The sequence below is a fragment of the Larus michahellis genome, chromosome 6, assembly GCF_964199755.1.
Source record: "Larus michahellis chromosome 6, bLarMic1.1, whole genome shotgun sequence".
NCBI lineage: Eukaryota > Metazoa > Chordata > Aves > Charadriiformes > Laridae > Larus > Larus michahellis.
Window position 1 is genome coordinate 32,796,149 of NC_133901.1, and position 19,210 is coordinate 32,815,358.

At 52.1% G+C, this 19,210-nt stretch overlaps 1 protein-coding gene across 1 annotated transcript; it reads left to right on the forward strand.

The window, feature by feature from the left end:
* Window positions 1-13,263: 13,263 nt before the first annotated feature.
* Window positions 13,264-18,100, forward strand: LOC141745026 (lipase member M-like). Its single transcript, XM_074592084.1, has 9 exons — window positions 13,264-13,287; window positions 13,657-13,774; window positions 14,233-14,431; window positions 14,536-14,645; window positions 14,925-15,061; window positions 15,750-15,896; window positions 16,359-16,430; window positions 17,629-17,694; window positions 17,867-18,100. The coding sequence occupies exons 1-9, from the start codon at window positions 13,279-13,281 to the stop codon at window positions 18,098-18,100; spliced, it is 1,092 nt and encodes a 363-aa protein (XP_074448185.1). The 5' UTR covers window positions 13,264-13,278.
* The last annotated feature ends 1,110 nt before the right edge of the window (window positions 18,101-19,210 follow it).

Here is a 19,210-nt window from a genome sequence, read left to right on the forward strand (position 1 = left end):
TGATCATCAGCACTTTCCAGGAACCTCCCGGATTGCTTATGCCCTGCTGTGTTGTCCCTGCAACAGATATTGGTTGAAGTTGCTATGAGGACCAGAGCTTGTGAACGTGAGGGTTCTCCTATCTGTCTATAGAGGGCCTCATTGTCTCGGTCTTCCTGGTCAGGTGGCCTGTAGCAAGACCCCCCCACTGTAATGTCACCTGTCCCTGCCCTCCCTTTAATTCTGATCCATAATCTCTTGGTCGGCTCCTCGTCCATCCCCAGGCAGAGCTCCATGCAGTCCAGCTGGTCACTGACATAGAGGGCAACACCCCGTCCTCATCTCCCCTGCCCGTCCTTCCTAAAGAGCCTGTATCCTTCCATTCCAACACTCCAGCCATAGGAGCCATCCCACCATGTCTCTGTGATGCCAATAAGATCATAGCCCTGCACATGCCTCTAACTCCTCCTGTTTATTCCCCATGCTTCATGCATTTGCATAGAGGCATTTAAGTTGGGCCCCCGATGAAGCTGACTTACTGGCTGGAGTAGATGGAATTCCTTTGCGCTGCACTCCAGTTTAGCTGGGACCCTTCTCCAGGCTGTGGGCACCTGTTGCTGGCACTGGCATCAAACTGATAGGCGTGGGATGGATTGCGGTTCCCCTCTGCCAGCAACTCTAGTTTAAAGCCCTCTTCAAGAGCTTGGCAAACCTCTGACCAAAGATGCTCTTCCCCTTTTCTGACAAGTGGACCCCATCCGGCCCCAGTAGACCAGGTTTCTCAAAGTGAGTCCCATGGTCTAAGTAGCCGAACCCTTGGCTGTGGCACCAGTCCTGTAGCCTTTTGTTGACTTGACAGGTTCAATTGTCCCTATCAACCCCCTTCCCTTTGTCTGGGAGGACCGATGAAAAAAGTATCTGTACCCCAGAGTCCCCGACTGCTGCTTCCAGGGCTCTATAATCCTTCTTGATAGTCTTCAGGCTGCTCTTGGCTGTATCACTGGTGCTCACTTGAAACAATAGAGGACTGTATGAGCTTTGGTATTTTTGTGGCTCTCGGAAGAGAATTGCCCACAGCTGTCACCCATCGCCTTTTCTTAGTTGTGCTGGTTGTTACACAAGCAAATTGGGCTGCCTTACCCAGCTGCAGCGCCTCTCCTGATGCAGTGGGTCTGCCCTCTTCAGCCTGCAGAGCAGCGAAGCAGTTGTGCAAGGGCACCTCAGTCTTTGGGCAGTCTCTTCCTCCTGCTGGTCCTAACCGGCTGCATATCTCCTTCTCAGCCTCCCTGATGCTATGCAACCTCCTCGCTGCTTCCTTCATCTCAGCCATCTGCTGCAGGAGGTCCTCCACCTGGGCACACCTTTTGCAGAAACTTAAGGCTGCCCCAGGAGAAAGGTCCAGACACCTCCTGCAGTTGGACTAGATGATCATTGTAGCTGCCTTCCAACTGAAATAGTCTGCTCTGTTTACATAAATTTGACAGCAACGTTTACAAAGCCTCCTGCTCCTGGAGGGGCTTCCTGTGGAGATATCAGCACTTCTGGGAAGACCCTGAGGTGGGTCCACAGACTCGGGGTGGCTCACGGACACTGCATCCTGGTGACTCTGCCCTCCCCTCTCTGCAGTCCTCCATCCCCTCAGTGCCATGACTCTGTCTCTGAGGAGACCACCTGCCCAAAGCTGCTTTAATCTCATGTACTATTTCATAAATTTCTCAGTGCTACCTGCTCTTCAGCTAGCTGCTGTGTAGTCACGTAAGCACTGATGTCTTGGATTGGTTGTCATCCATGGGATGGTGCTGTCTGAAGGAAAAAAGAAAGCCTGGGCAGCAGAGGGTGCTGTGAAAGCACTGGCGAGGGAGATGATCTCCTGCACAAACCCTCACAGGAAGTGTAGCATTTTGGTATGTTTAAAAAACCACCACAACAGTCATCCAACCCTCCTTGAGTATGAGGTGCCACCTCATGAGGTGGTTCTACAGCTGGCTATGGCCACCCAGGGCTCTGCGGGAATGGAGCCCTCTCTGCTGGAAGGATGGGAAGGGGCAGTCTGGCCGGGTCCAACCCTCTCACCATCTGTGTTATGAACTGTAACGCCACTGGCCATGCTTGTGCTGCCTCAGGTGGGTGAGAGGTGTGTTTTTGTTGCATTCCTTATGATGCATTGATAAGTCACGCTGCTATTTCAGGACCTCAACAACCTGTTGTAGCTGTGAAGTTGACCCTGACGGGGGCTGAGGTTGGATCACAGACCCCCAGAGGCTGCTGCCAGCCAGCATCACCACGATGCCCTGGTTGGCTCTGCATTTCTTCACTCTGCAGCTGTGGAGGAGCAGAAGGGGGAGAAATTAGCTCCTCTGTAAGTTCTCTGTGTTTTTCAACTGCTTATAAAGCTTTTTGGTGTTCTTTCTGATGCAGAGCAGGTGAGATGTTTCTTCTAGTGTTTGCGCACCTGTGCTGTTGAGTTTAATTTAGCAAAAAAAACGAACTCGGGTTTTTCGGGTTTGTCAGCAGCAGAGTGTAAAGTCTGTTAATGCAAAAAAAACACCCAACCCCAAAGCCCCAGGGCATGTCTTCCACGGTTTGCTTTGCTCCTTTGTCACTAGGGGGAGAAGCAAGGTTTTGTGCAGTCTGTGCTGATCCCCATTGCTACCTCACCATTTTACTGCTCGCATGTCCAAGCCCTCCCTCCCCTCCCTCTGAAGCTATTTTTCAAACCACTGCAGGTCAGCAACAGGGTGGGAAGATGGCGTTGACTTCAAGGAGAGGCAGTTGTCCCCTGGACGCTGGGCTGTGAGTGGTAGCGCAGCCCCCTTCCAGGGTCCTGCCTGGGAAGTGGGGTGTGCGGACGTGGTTGTGCTGCTTGGCCAAGGGGCAGGTCCGGCCCTGGAGATGCATCTTCCCAGGCTCCGTCCCTTCCCACCAGAGTGTCCCCAGGCCCCTCATTATCTCTAAGCTTCTGCTTAGTTGGGGAAAGCTCATCCTGACTCCAGCTGTGATTTTGCTGCTTATTGGCCACGCACACGCCGGTTGTGCTGAAGGCACTGGGCACCATTTAAATTGTGCCAGTGGACACACAGTGGTGGCTGAGCAGATGCTGCCAAAGCAACCTCCTCAGGTGCTCTTTGAGCCTCTTGATGAGGTGCACATTTTTGGGACCCCACCTTTGCATGGACAGACAAAGCCCCAGGGAGGTTTCATCCTTCGCACATGTGCTGGGTGTTCTCAGGGGAATGTGCAGTAGCTTTTCACCACAGATAACAAAGCAAAGGTTGCGAGGTGTTCACAGGTAGGAGGATGTGCCAAGAGGGACTTGTGCTGACATGTGGCTGCCCTGGCTGAGAGGAAAAGCCAAGGGCTTGATTCTGTGAGCGATCTTCAGGATCTGCCAGGCAACTCACTGAAATGCATCTGAGCCTGTTCAGCTGAGAGAACCCCCACCACTCGGGGCCCTGTCCCAGGGATGCCCCTCTTATTTTGGGGCTGTTTCCTTGGGGCTGGCTGGGGTTCCCCGTGCTGCAGCTTGTGCAGGTGCCTCTGGGGCTCTCACTGTGCCCCTCTGAGCAGAGTACAGCCCCAGTGCCTCTGGGACCCCTTTGGGCAGGGGGAGATGCTGTTTGGTCCGCCTTCACCTCCTCGTCTCCAGCTGAGCAAGCGCAGCTCCCCCAGCCCCTCCTCGCACACCCTGGCCTCCACCCACTGTTGCCAGGGTGTCTCCAGGCTCACTCTGATTTGGGGGTGTCTCACTAGCCCCTGGGAACCCCAAACTGGGTACAGCATCATGATTTGGCCTCCCCAGTTCCAAGCAGAGGGAATAACCCCCCGCCAGGGCTTGCATCTATGCATGCATCTCCTCTGGCTTGAGGGGAGTGGGAGGGCCAGGCAAGGACTCATCCTTCCCATGGAGCAGCCGCACCTGTCCGGGAGGGGAGGTTAAGGAGGTGGGGCAGGGGCTGGAGAAATAGAGGAGGTAGGTGTAGGGAGAGCCATGGGCTCACAGCTTGTGCAGAGAAGCACGGAGGGGAGCAGGCATTTCTGGAGAGGGTGTGAAAGGAAGGACTTCTGAAGGACCAAGGAAGACTCATTGGGCTTTGCTGCAAGCCACTGAGGTAGACGAAGGTGAGCCTGGAGGCCAGAAGCTGCCTGTGAGGACACAGGGAACACGGGCAGAGCTAAGCCTAACTCCTTTCTACCTGCTGCCCTTGGTGGGGAGTGTCCATACCCACATCCTTGTAGGAGCTGGTTTTGTTGCACCTACGGGCTTTCTGAAGAGCTCCTGCAAGGAGGTCTGTGCAGATCTGCCTGCAGAGCTCTGTGCATCTCAGGATTCTCCTCTGTCTGAGCCTGCTCTGGTGCCAAGGGAGACAGCTCTCATGTCATATCTACTGCTGGAGACTGTCCCTGATGCTGCAAGTGGTGGGGGAAAGGCAGCTTTGGGCTGGGACAAGGCTGGGATACAGGTTTTACAGGGTGCCTTGGTCTTTGAACAATGACAAAATACAAGGGCTCTTTCCAGCCTATCTTTATGCAGTGGGGAAGGTAATTCCCAAACCTGGTCTCTTCTCCTCTCGTTGATTCTGCCATCTGCCTTAGAGGGAGCCATGTAACAGTTGGTCCTGACGGTCCTGATGGTCCTGAGGTGTAGTCTTCCCCCATACCCTGGCCACATCCCCACATCTCTGAGCGATGCACGGTGGTCTGAGTCCAGCCCGTGTGTGCTGGGGATGAGCTGGCATCAGCCCAGCTCTGCAGCCTGTCTACCCTGTGACATCTTTCCTCTATTTTCAGCTGAAAACAGCACACAGTGCAATCCTTCTCACAACCTGTTGTGTGGCACACAGGTGTTAACAAGCGTGTCCCTAAATGAAAGGACGCCGAACGCACTTTAGCCTCAGGACTTAAGGGCTCCTGAAAGAGCAAGCCATGACCTGCTGGTTTGATAAGGAGCCAAGCTGCTGAGGTTGCATGCTGGAAGCCTGAACGTCCCCAGGGAAGCAGCAGAGGGCTGTGAAGGACTCTGAGGGCAGGATGGAGAGACACAAGTCTCACGAGAGGGCCAGCCTCAGCATGTTCTCAGCTGTGCCATGACCATGGGCTGAGCTGCCTGGAGCAGCCCAGGAGCTGGGGACAGCTTTCCAGTGCTTGGAGGTGCCCAACCAGTTTGGGTACCGAAGGATTTGGGGTGCTGGGAAAGCTGGCACTGCCACCCCAGACTGAGCTGGCCCCGCTGTGGTTCCTGGAGTCTGTCTTACCCTTGCCCTCTTCCCTCCAAGGTGAATTTTATCACTTCTGCTCTGCCCACCAGAAAAGCGAGGGCTCTCCACCATGTCTGCACACAGGAACCGGGGCAGTGGAAGAAACAGCTCCTTCAGGAAGGACGGAGGCATCACCTCTATTTGATCACAACTTCTGCTCTACAGGAAACAGGTCCAGGGTTCCCCAAGGCTTCTCCTTAGGTCCCTGAAGGTGGGAGTTGCCAGTTATGCCTCACCAGCATCTCACGCAGAGACTTAATTGTTGATCTGTTGTAGGTGGCAAGCCAACATGATCTGCTCTTTCTCGGGTGCCACTTTTTGTTCCTGGAACAAAAGAAGCACCAGCCTTTAAACCTTGTGGTCAACATCTTACTGAGACAGATGCCTTGTAATGGTCCGTCACTGGACCAGTGTTGCTGGACTGAAAGGAGCATCTCTGCCCTGCACAGGCTCCTGGAGTTACCTGAAGGTTGAGCTTTGGACCAAAGCATGGCCAGCATCGCTGTCTCTATCTGCAGGAAGGCTGTGGCATCGGCAATGTACTGGAGGGGAGAATACCACAGAGGTCTCGGCATTGCTGCTGAGGCTCTGTGCTGAGATGAGCTCTTGCAAAACTTCCTCACGGGTCAGCATGGGAGCTGTGCCGTGGGCAGAAGGCATGGCATTCAGGAGTGATGCTGTCAATGATTCCAAACGTAGGTCTCAGCAGTCACAGCCACCTGAATGCAGCTACTGGGCAGATGTGGCTCCGCTGTAGGTTTTGGGGAGCTGTAAGGAACAGTCACCACTCTTGTTCCACCTAAGACACCACCAGACACCTACCACTCATCAGAACGTTTGCAGAGCCCCATGCAGACATACTCAGCATTAGTCATGCTGCATATTTGATGGGAGAAACGCTTGCAACTTATGGAGCAAGTAGCTTGTAACCTCAGAAGGTCTCCAGAGAAGAGGCTGTCACATGTGAGGATGATGTCTGGATAGGGAATGGCTGGTCTAGAGGACAGCTGGACACTCCCAAGCAGGAGGATCTTGGGGAGCTCGGGCACACTGATGCTTGCTTAACTCCTGGGATGGGTGCCTTCAGACACACGCACCCATGTGTCCTGTTTCGTAGTTTCAACAGCCTCTGGTGCACTTGAGCTGCCACAGGACCCTGCTTTGTGGAGATGGGTGGCTCAGCAGAGCAGTCCTGGCTATCCCCACTTTGCAAAGCTCCTGATCGACTCCTCTGTGGTGTTAGTCCCGCTGAAGCCTCTGCTCAGTAGACTTCCTCATCTGTCTAGCAGTCCTCTGGTCCAACAGTGTGTGTATGTGTCAATCAACAGTTGGAGCATCTCTCCTGCTGAGCTACTGCTCTTCCTTAGACAGCTTACTGTCTTCCTCAGACAGGCACATAGTTTAGGTCGGACAGACCCTTGGAGGTCTCCAGTCTAGCAAGTCTCAAAGCAGGGTGATTTTCCAAGTAGATTGGACTTTTTAAGGCTACATCCTTTTCAGTTTTGAGGGAGCTTTGGACCCTCTGCACACCAACACTGCACACCTCTTCCAGTGCTTGATTACATCTGCTGAGAATTTTTTCCCCCTAAAATCTGGGTGTATTTCTGGACCTTTCACCAGCTGTTCATCTTGTTCTGCAGGGCACTGGACAAGAGATATTTTATTATATTGACCTTTCCTGGAACAACATTTTAGGAATGCTGGTACAGGAAATACCATTCCTGTAATGCTTGAGGGATTGGTAGAGCACAAAAGTATCTTGCCCCAAATGGGAGACTGTTGTGAAATCTTCCCCTTCTTGGCAGCCAGTAATATCTTGCATGTCTTCTGCTCTAGGTATTGCATGCTGGTGGCTTTCCCTGCCACTTCTTAACCATATACTTGTGCTTACGTTCTTCATGTTGTACCTGTGGTTAAGGCTTTCAGTGCAAGGTACAACATCTTGCATAAAAGGAGCCTTGGGTCTTTTCCTTGCTCAAGTTGATGATTAAAAGACCACTTTGTTCTATGACGCTTCTCAGCATGGTTTTCACTCTCTTTTCTTGTAGGAATGCCCACCTTTGCCTCATTAGGTCCATGCCTCATGCTGCCTGAAAGGTCACTTAGGGCAGGGCATTCTTAGCCTGGTATTTTGCCATCTCTAAGTAGCTGCTTTCAAGGCAGGAGAAGCTGCAAACTTGGCCATCCAGTCCAAGTAGGAGTGCAGTGAGCAGCAAGGTCACTGGCAGAGATGTTTTTAGGTGCTTGAGTCAGTGGAAGTGTTCCTGCAAGTCTTCTATACTTATGCTTCCTTTGGGTTTCATTGCATTGCAATATCCCGGGTGACTCAACACCACCACCACCACCACACTCCCCCCCCAGACTAGTTTTGTACTGTGTCCTCTCACATTTTTCAAAACACTAAACCTCCTCTGCTGAACGTGCTATATCCACCAGAAGTTCTGGAGATACATGCTCTGGTTTGCACAAGCCACTGCAAAAGAGTCTAGAAAAAGGCTACAGGACAAGTTTGCAGGTAAATACAGGCTGCCTTTTGGATTGCTTGGACTGTGCTATCAGTACCCTGAGCCCTGTATTTGAGTCATGACATTTGTGCTCAAAGAAATGTCGTGCGAGCGGTTACAGCCTTGTACAGTTACCGAACCAGCCCACTTCCTCCAGGACCTTGGCTGGGTGTGGGGAACGGCACCCAAAGGCCCCATAATTAAACAAAGTTCTTGCAAAGTGCCACATCCTGCTCTTTCATGTGAGCATTTAAACTTAGGAAAACAAACAAACAATAATTCTGTTGGTGAAAACCACAGTAAGCGTGGGTCCATCCAAGCCAGAGATATTTTGCACTGACAGAGGAAATATTCTGCTCACTGATGATATCCCCCCAAAAAAGTCATGAGCACTTTGTGACCCATTCTGTCTTCTACTGGGCTGATTCTGCACCTGGACACTCATTCGTTGAGCTCCTTCAGCCAAGGTGACACTGTCCTTCCGGCGCTGTGGATAAGCTTGGTCCGTGGAAAACAGGGCAGGACATCTCCATGGCCTGCAGTCACCACCTCAGAGCAATCTAGTGCAAAAGCAAAACCTACTTGCTTTGGTAGCACTGAACAAACATATCAGTCAGTAAGATGGAGATCCTCCCACTGCATGGGAACAGGTTGCTCCTTTTCTCAGTGCAGATGGTGATATTTGTGCTGGTGGCCTGATTCAAGAAGAGCTAAGCACTCATGGAATAGATGCTGCCGCTGTGTATGAAACGGGTCTTCTCCAGTCAGGCTGGTTTGGCCCTGGAAATGATGCAGACTGACTTGAGTATTGAATGGTTGTGATGTGAAAGAAGTGGGTTCCAATTCGGTCCTGCTCTGAGCTTTCTTCTGACCCAGACGACCTGTTGTATCACAGGCTTTGGACTTGAAGCTGCCTGCAAAGAGCCTGAGAAGCTGTTTGTCCTGCAGAGACCTGCTGCTGGCAAAATACATTTGTTGCTTGTTCACATCAAGGAACCAACCGGGAGTCCCCTGTCAGACTTGTGGTTCCTGGGACTTGCATGACCCCCAGGCAGGAGGAACCTTTCTTACTTTATGTCTTTGCTGCCGTGAAAATTGCAGCCAAAAGCATCTCAAAACCAAGGGCACAACAGCATGGCCAGGGCAGACACGTCTCCAGAGGTGGCTGGCAGTAAATGCCCAAGGAAGGTATGAGCAGAGCTGTGGCATGGGGAGAGGACTTTCAAAACAAAGTTTACAGCCAATTATTCAGATCTCGTTATCTTACATGCAGGGACCATCGTCAAAGGCAATACATTGGGGCGTGTGAACTGTGAGACTGCTGTCCCAGGGCTCCACTGGCCCTGGCTTGGCAACAGGTGCCACTGTGCTTTGGTGTGTGCATCAATACCCACATGCCACCAGGAGAAGAGGGGGTCACAGCTTCCCAGTAAGCTCTTGAGAGTCCCCGGGGTGGTGCAAGGAAAGGAGGATCTGGGCTGTGACCTTGTGCAGCTCCCATGCTGACTGTCCTGTTCTCCCCAGCTGGCAGAAAGTAGAGAGGTCCAATGCCTCAACTGTGAGAGCTGTGGGAGAAGTGCACCCAGGTGGGACCCCAGCCTCTTGTTCTCAGTGAGCACTGCATGGGGGCTGGGGAATACAGCGTAGGCCAGAAACTGTTAATACATTAACTGCTGTCTCAGGGATGACTGTCCCATACGCCAGGCTGGTTAATTCGTGTTTTCCTCCTCCTGGCTTTTTCCTGGATGCTGCTTTGCAGTCATATGAGTCCACCTTGGCTAGACAGAGACACAGCTGCTGGTGACAGTTCTGCTGTGAGTGGGAGGCTGCGATACAGACCCCAGAGGTCCCTTCCCACCACCATTGCTCTCCTGGCAGGAGAGGTGATGGGGCTGGAAGACATGTGTTTGAAGGGGTCTATGGACACAGAGGAGGGCTGGTTGTTATACCTGCCCCAGTGAGGTTTACTTTGCACCCTCTGGACTTTGAGTCTTGGGATCTCCACGTGGATAAAAGTCAGACCGTCAGTGTCATGTGAACCTGGTATTTCTTTTTGCTTTCCTGGGTGAGCTTTGCCTCTTCCCTTTCAACCCAGGCATGGTTGTGCCACCTTCTCTAGGCAGCATGGTCGTGCCACCTTCTCTACGCAGCATGGTCATCCCTGTTCCTGCTGCTGACATACAGAGTTATCATGCATTGCCAATGGGTACCTACACTGGGAAAGCCAAGCGTGACCAGCCGGTGACCTGTCTGGCAACCCCAGAGCACGTTGCCCTTCATATTACAGATGAGGCGGCTGGAATCCCTCTGCAGAGATATGCCAAAAATGCAACTCCCAATTGCAGGATGCCACAAGGCCTGGGTGTTCCCACTGGTGGGGACGTTGCCCAACAGCTCATTATCTGCCTTCAAGATGTGGTGCTTTGCTGCTGCGCTCTCTGGGGTTTGGGATACCACATCTGAATCATCAGGCTGGAGAAGAAGAGCGGGTGGTGGGATTGGAGAGGGACTGGGCTTTCAGATGTTGACAGATGAGTCCCAACCTCTCCATGTGTCTTTATAAGCCAAGAGAACATGTTCACTCAGTGCCGCCGATGCTCCTGACTGCGTGGACAGGCCTGGAGCACAGGTCAGGTTGATGTGCAATGCGTGCCCTTCTTCTAGTCCAGGCTGTTGCTGGAAGAAAGGATCCCAACCGAGCCAAGGGGCTTTATTATCCCTTCAGTTGTTCATTTTATGCTTGGAGAACTCGGGCATTTTGATCACCATCGGAGTTAAACTGTCCTCTGAAGGGTCTGCTTTGCAGTTCTGCATCTGAGCTCCTTGTTTTTTGCAAGCGTGAGCTCTGGTGCTTCCCAGTGAGCTGAGGCAGTGCAGTGAGTCTTCCTGGCTGTGGTTAGACATTTTCCTGGGTCTCCATCCATTTTGGCTTTGTGGGGCATGGGGTGTCCCTGCACTCCTAGCTTTGGCTTGGTTGGATTACCCAGGGCTGATATGTGAGGAATGGCACCTCTGAGAAGGAGCAGAGACCATCTCTGCTCTCCTCTGTGCTACTTGCCTGTGCCCAGGGACTCACAGTTGAGCAGCAGTTTGCCAATTGCATTAATGGTTCTGAGTTTGGATGATGGGACACGTTGCATTCCCTCTTCTGAGGAAGGCACTGTTGGGCTCTTCTCAAGTTTGTTGATGTCTCTGCTTCATACTTTGTCTTGGTGCTGGAGGCAAGTGGTGGGAGGACCCACCGCTGAACTCAGTGATCCAAAGCACTCAGGGTCTGAGCCTTGGGGTGCCATCAAGCGGTGCTGGAGCTCTGAAGCATGGCAGCATGCGGCGGTGCCAGCTGGAGATGGGCAGTTGGGGGCTGGAGGAGACGGCCCTGCTGTGGCTGAGCTCTGTGGAGGCAAGCCTTGCTGGGCAATGCAGGTGGGTCCCTTGCGAAGCAGTGAGCTGGCATCTCCTCTGCCAAGTCCTCCCCTGCTGGGGCAGCAACAGGGGATGCACCACCACAGGCTGGCTCCATTCAGTGCTGGGTACCTGAGGAGGGACACAATTCTGATGACTTGTGTGACCCCAAGGCTTGGGTGCAGGAGGTGAGGACTGTAATTTTGGCTGGTCTTCGTGTGTTCCTACCATGTTTTTACATCTAAACTTGAGTCTATTAGTGCTTGCTGAATGCCGTAGGTATGTGCAGTGACTAATCCTTCCTCCTTTGCCACAAAGGCTTTAATCTCTTGGGATACCAGAAGGAGTTGCTTCTGTAAGTGGCTGAATGCTTGTCAGTGCTCTCACTAGCATCTGTGGGCTTTGTGGCACAGCTTGTCACAGGTCATGGCCACTGTGTTGTGCCACCATGACACTGCGACGATGCCCAAGACATATGGGAAAACTTAGTGCCACTGCTCAGGAGCTGGGTGAGGGGCGTTGGGTGGAGGAAATCCTCACCACAAAATGTGCAGGGTTGTGAGCCAGGCGTGAGTCACAGAAACCACGGACCTGTTGCCACTCATGGGGCAGTGGAAGGTTCTCTTGCATATGATGATGTGCAGGGCTGGATGCAGATGTAGGGGAGGTGGACTGTGGGGACCGAGCTCAGCAGAGATGGAAACCTCTCTGCCCAGGCAACGGGGAAAGGCCACTGCGTCTGCATCCAGTCCAGCCGTGGCTTTTGGAAGAGGACTCCTACAGACCTCTGGTTCAAACCCCTACTCAGAACAGGATCATCCCTGGTGCTAGCTCAGGCCAGCCCTGGTTTTGTCCAGCCAAGTCCTGAAAGCCAAGGTGCAGAGCCAAGGGAAGGAAGCTGTTTCCTAAGTGACATACTCATCGAGAAAATACCATTGGTATGAAAACTCAGGGTGGGTTTTGCAACAGGAAAATGGCACTGGGAAGCATATTGTTACATCTGGCATGGGAAGGGCCCCTATGGCGTCTCCTAATTTCTACGCAGGCTTGGCTTCTTGATCCCTTGTAATCCACACTGCTTGCTGAGGTGGCTATTTCAGTAATTTGCTCTGTCTCTGATGTCCCCAGGCATGACCTGCAACCTCTTGCCTGTGTCTGTGTGCAACTGAGCCTGGTGAGAAGGTGGCTGCTGTAATTCCTTCCTTCCTGCTGTCCTTAGTGTCCTTCCACAAGCAGTTTGGAGGGGCTACAGACTAAAAGCCCCTTAAAATATATCTGGCCTGCAGTTGTGGCCACTGGTGTTTGGCATCTGGAAAGGACGAGTGCCAGTAGGGGAGAGGGGGTTTAGCAATGTTATTTGTCTACAGAATCATAGGACAATCTGACCTCTCCTTCGTTCAACCACCACAGCAATTTAATCCAAAGACATCCTCACCTGCACGGGGAGACATAGGCACCAAGATGTTGCTGGTGGACTTGAACACAGAGCAAGACTTGAGTTGACACTTTTTTTTAAATGTGTGATAGTGAGGGGTTTTTTGTTGCTCCCATGATGGTGCGCGGTGGGTAGGTGTTCCCATTTTCCTGAGCAGCCCAGGAAGACTTTTCCATGCTGTAAGGATGCTGCAAAAATGCACCCAGACGCCTCCTCTGGGAGGCAGAGTCCTTTCTAGCTCTTGCAACAGGGTCACCAGGCAAATGGTCTTTCCTGGACCTGTCCTGAAGTCTGGATCCCAGGCCAGATGTGGTATCTTTTCAATTCAACCCCTGCATCCCCTGGGGCCCTAAGGACACCCACTATGTGCTCTTGATCAGCTGACTGCAGCCAGAGCTGCAGGATGCTGCTGAGTGCCCAGTGCCAAACAGAGAGTCCCATGTGGTGCTGCAGCTGGCATGGTTGGGGTTCAAAACACCCAAAGCGTGTTGCAGGTATTGGCAGCACTGCCAGCAATGCTGGAACTTCACAGCATTTCCTCGTAACTCAGTGCAGTCACCATCATGCTCATGTCAATCCCTTTATCTCCCAGGCACTGCAGAGAGGCAAGATGTGGCTGCTGCTGGTGGCCCTGTGCCTGGCCCAGGGGCTGGGCAACGCCATCCCACGCACTGGAGCAAGCCATGACAACCCCGAGCAGTTCATGAATATCGTAAGTGCAAGGGGGTCAAACCCACCCCTCATGAGGCCTGGGCTTCCCCAGGTGGTGTGCCCAAAGTCCTCCCTGAGGGACCAGCTAGGCTCTCCCCATCCCTTCCCCTGGCATCTGCACCTGGGGTCAGCTGGGAGGCTTGGGGCACCAAGTTTCCTATTTTTGCATGGGTGCCATTCACTTCATGCCCTCAGCTTGAGGTTGCCCTCTCCCTAGACTTCCTCTAATGTAGATGGACCTTCAGGTCTCGTGTGTGCAGGCAGAGATGACACCAGAGAGGGTGGGTGGCAGGAGTGGCTATAATTGGGCCAGGTGTGGAGTGATGGACACCAGTGTGTCACTCTCTTCCTTGGACTGTTGTCCCTGCAGAGCCAGAAGATCCGTTTCCATGGGTATCCTAGTGAGGAGTACGATGTACTGACGGAGGATGGGTACTTCCTCAGCCTCAACCGGATTCCCCACGGCACAGGGGACGCTGGGAACTCAGGTGGGCTCGATTTCATCGAGGGTGAGGCAGCTGTGACCTTGGGTAGAGATGAGGCAGTGTGCAAGGGGAAGCCAGTGTGAACACCTGTGCCTTCAGACACAGTTTTGGCAGCTGGAAGGGGGATGAAAAGCTTTTGTCCAGCTGCCTTGAGCCCTGGGAATGCAGGAGCTCAGCATAGTTTTTCATTGCACCTGGGACAGGGTGGCACGAGCCAGCGAGCCCCAGCTCGTTCCCTGGAGCAAACCCCTTGCCCTGGTCCAAGGTTTCCTGATAACTCAGGGCCAGGTGTGGCAAAAGTCCTTCAAACAATAAAGCACCAGCAGAGCCAGGGAAATCATTGGAGAAAGGAACATTTAATGTGCAGCCTGCAGAAAACAATACTGATATGCACAGGGCCATTTTATTTCTATATGGAAAGGGGCTTTCTTGTGTGAAGTACTCGATTTTTCGTCTTTTAGGATCCAGGTCACCCGTGTTGATAGTGCACGGTTTCAGTTTAGATGGTGGCAACTGGGTGGACAACATCCCCAACAGCAGCCTGGGCTTCATCCTCGCAGACGCGGGGTACGACGTCTGGATTGGAAACAGCCGGGGCAACAGCTGGTCCCGCCGCCATCTGAACCTTTCTGTTGACCAAGAGGAGTTTTGGGATTTCAGGTGAGAAGGCCACCAAGGATTGGGGGCTGCCAGCACCCACCACCCAATGCCCATGGGAGGCTGGGAAGTGGGCATCTCCTCTAGCTTCTCCCCTTGCTCTCCAGCTTCCATGAGATGGCTGTGTACGACCTCCCTGCCATGGTGGGCTTCATCCTAAGGCAAACTGGGCAGGACAAACTGTTCTATGTCGGCCACGCTCAGGGCAACTCTCTGGGTGAGTGAGGAGGAGGAGCAGGGTGATGGGAGATGTGATGGGAGACGGGCAGCAACATCTGTCCCAAACTGGAGACTGCTGGGGACGGGAATGTGTTGGCTCATGCAGCCACTTTTCCTACCTGCCTTCTCAGCCCTTCTGCATGGGAGAGGATTGCCACGTCTTGCCCAGCCACCCAGGATCGTTTCGTTTTGTTTAGACCCCGTGTCCCAGACAGGAGGCCTGACACGAGTGTTGTTGCTTTTGGGGTTACCGTTGTGATCTCTTGCTGCTTTTCAGGTTTCATAGCATTTTCGAGCATGCCGAAGCTGGCTGAGAAGATCAAACTCTTCTTTGCACTGGCTCCTCTCTACACCTTTCATCACGTCAAAGGCCCCGTGTTAAAGATAGCATTTTTACCAGATGTGGTGCTGAAGGTACGTGAAGTGTTTGTGTGTTGTTACTACTGAAACCCAGGAGCTTTCAGCAACTCACATCCCCTGTGTCTTGCCACTGTGCACTCAGGCCATGCCTGTAGCAGACGCTGGGGACATGTGTGGGTAGATGGGCCATCCCAAACAGCAGGGATGTCCCTCTCTGTCCAGTTGAGCACAAACAGATTTCACCGTTTAAAATATACATACCTCTCTATCATTGCTATTTATTCTTTTGCTTATTGACCTCACCACATGCCAGTTCCGTAGCCCGGGAGGTGCTCAGGGCAGCCCCACATCACCTCCCTTCCACTCGTTGCTCCAGCAGCTGGAGAAGGGCTGGAAGGGGAGCTGGCACTCTCCCTGGACACGCTGCTCCTGAGGAGCATCTGTCAACAGAGGTATGAGTCTGGCCATCCCGGGCTGAACTTTGGAAGCTGGTACCTTAGAGATGACGCATCAGGATGATGGGAGCAACACCATGGCACGGAAAGGATGGTGATGGTTTCATGTCGCTCCGAGAGTTGGGTGTGGCCATGGGTCAACCTCCTCAGAAAGCAGGCTAGCCCAAATGTGTCAACAACCATACTGAGGAGTTGCCTGTCAGCGCTATCTGGAGGCAAGTGGTTCTCATGGAGAGGGGATGTGGATTGCAGGACCCACCATGACCTGTTTCCTTGCGCTCTTGCAGGCAATATTTGGAACAAAAGAGCTGACTCTGGTGGGGAGGAAGGAGAGAGCCACCCTGGCCAAGACATGCAGCAACCTGCTAACAGCTGAAGTCTGTGAAAATGAGATCTTCCTTATCGGCGGGTACAACAAGAACAACTTGAACGTGGTAGGTGCATCAGCCTCTCTAGGACACAGCCATCTCCAGTTTTCCTAGACACCCGGAGATAGCTAATGAGACACAAAAATGAGTATAAAAAAACCAAAATAAGTGCGAAAAGCGCTGTTCAAGGCAGCAGTTATTTGGAGACTTCTTTCAGTTGATGTTAAACCTAATGGAGACTTTGGTAGGAAAGAATCACCTGTGGTCTTGTCTGCAAAGGAAAGGTAACTCCTGCCTTATTTTCTGCTGATGGGAAAAAAAAAAAAAAAGACTGGGACAGTTGTATTCCCGTTTTAAAGTGGTGGTTAACTGGTTTGCCTTTAAAAGCTACTCCTAGCTCTAAACAGAATACGATACTGCTGGAGAATACAAAATCTGTGTTACAGTTACAAGACAGAATGATTTTTTTTCCTAGACAGATTTTCATCATTACCTGCTCACTCAGAAAATACTTTCTTTTTCCCGTAGAGCCGACTGGATGTATACCTAGCTCATTTTCCAGACTATACATCAGTAAAAACTCTTCTCCACTGGGGACAGGTAGAGATTCTGATTTTATAATGACTGTAACCAAAGCTTTTTCTTTTCATCTGTGAAAATGATATTTTACAATGCCGCTTCGTTTACCCTGGAGACAGGTAAGGAGGTGGCATCAGGCAAAGCCAATGGTGATGGTGCGCTCCCCCTCTCCAGGTGCCAACCTGACCTTTCTCTCCTGTAACTCTGCCCAAGCGACAACCACCTGTGGTGGCCACCATGGGCGCATCTAGTCGTGATGGCAGCACCGGGCTCAGTGTGGTTTCGGTGAGACAGATAAGAACACAATAGGCAAGGGCTAACTTGAGCAACGCTGGTACTGTGGTCAACATGCAAATATGACTATAGGTCAATCATCTTACCTCCGTAAATAGTGAACAGCCCAAGAGCCCTTTGAGCCCTCCTGCACGGCAGTGGGCTGCATGCCAGGAACTCCCTTTAAGCAGGGATGCCCGCTCAAGGTTACGTTTATTTCTTGAGATTGAGAGATTCCTTGCCGCAACAGATCCTCGGTAAGTGACTAGCAGCACGCTAAACTTTGAAATCTTAGCGAAGTGATATAAAAGATTGATTGTGCACATATAATCCTTTAGGTATAAACCGTTGACCAAGTCTGGGACTAGGATTAGATCCAGCTGCACCCAGACTCCTCTCTGAGAAGGAGTTTAGAAAGCAAGGGGGTCCTTTCTGAGCCTCGTGACTCAATGGGAGGGTTTCCATGACAGCTCTGTCTGACCTTGACCTCTGTGCAGTAAATAACCAAGTGTGCCTTGCCATCTCGAATCTTGTCGCATTTACCATCAAACTTTGTTAAACCCCTGTTTTATATCAATAAAGGTATTGCTGCTTCTCTCTGTAAGTGAAGTGCATCGCTTCCATCTGTCACACCAATAAAAGTTATTTTGAAGTGCCTAGACCAAAGTGTCTCAAATGCCACAGCTGCTACCTAGCGCTTCTGGCTGGCCAAGGCAGAGCCACCCAGATGCCTGCCGCCATCCCGGGTACGGACACCACGTAGGTGTTTTTTGGACTCTCTCTTCACTCTGGCCCACAGGACAGGCACCAGCAAGTGCCAGCCTAGACACCAGGGCTGTGCTGGGCAGAGAGCACGCACCTGGACCGTGCTGCTGCCCTGTACTCGTGGTAGGGCTGATCCAGGGCATTACTCGCACGGGGTTAACATTTTGTTTCCGCCTTTCAGACTGCCAAAACCGGGGAGTTCAAGCAGTTTGACTATGGGGAGAAGAACCAAGAGAAGTACAACCAGGTAAATGGGCACTTGTGGAAGGAGGAGCAGAGGATGAGGCTGGCTAGAGCCAGGTTGGGGGTAGCCCCTCCAGTGGCCAGCATGAAGCGAGTCCTCTGGGATGCCAGGAGCATGACACCCCACCTATTAGTGTCAGAACCCACGAATAACTGAAGTGTTTCTCCCCTCCCAGACCACTCCCCCCTTGTACAGGATAGAAGACATGATGGTGCCGACCGCCCTGTGGAGCGGTGGGAAGGACTGGGTGAATCCCCCTCTGGAGACCCAGCGCTTGCTCCCCCGCATCACCAACCTTGTTCATCACGAGCACTTTCCTGACTGGAACCATTTCGACCACCACTGGGGTCAGGACGCCCCTCAGCGGATGTACAGGCAGATTATCACTCTGATGGAGCAAAATCTATGAATGGTCCATGTGCTGTCCCAGGATGGAGGAGCCACCCATTCCCACATGCCTGGGGGCACGGGTTTTATGTGAGGGCTGCCACTCTGCTCTTCCCATCTTAAAAATGTCTCCTATCACCCTAATCCACACCGATTTAATGCCTTAAACATAACAGTGTAATTTCTGCCTGACCTCTGTGACTAGAGATTGCAATAAACTCTTGTTATCACAGCCAAAGTCCAACCCTTTGTTTGGTGGGCATCACCGGGGTTGTGTTTGGACCCCATTGCTGGGGCGAGGTGTGCAGGAGATCCTGTTCTGGTTGGTTTTATTTTTTTTCGTAGCTCTTCCTGGCTCAGGGCATTGCAAACACATTTTACTCCAGAAATTGAGCGTGTGCTTTGGGTCATGGGTTTAGGTGAAGGAAAGGTGGAAAGCAACCTTGTCTGTGGCCCTGGAAAGGCTGGAGAGGGTGAGCACTGACTGCAGGAGAGAAATGTTCCTCCCAGTAGAATGAGTCTGGAGATGCTGATGCGCACCACACATCTGAGGGGTGGTGAAAGGGAAACATCTGGGCCTTGGAGTTAGGCTAGGTCTATCTGTCTGTCTGTCTGTCTATCTATCTATCTATCTGTCTGCCCATCCATCTATTTGTCTTACCATCTATTTCTCTCTCTCTCTCACCCTCTCTCTCTCTCTATCCCTCCCTCCCTCCCTCCATCCATCCATCCATCCATCCTAACTTCCAAAAGATGTGTTGATGCTCACCTGTGAGGTTTATCTAAGTTTAAGATGCATGGAAAGAGCACAGTGAACAAAAGGCAGGGGTTGAAAAGAGAATTTCATGGGGTTCAGGGCAAGGGATCACACCCAAAGCACTGATGATTTTGGTGGGACATTCCCAAACTGCCTGCCCAACCCTCCAACACTGCACAATAGGTGCCCAGGCAGAGATGGGACAAGAGGTGTAAAGATGTGGTCTGAGTTCATGCTTTAGGTAAATAGCCCAGAATTGTCCTGCATGACCCCTGCCCCATGTACGCATGAGGACAAAGTGGCTTTGCTGATGTAGCAATCAGCACAGGGGCACTGGGTTTCATGGGGAATTGATGAGACGGGTGTTGAGAGCCT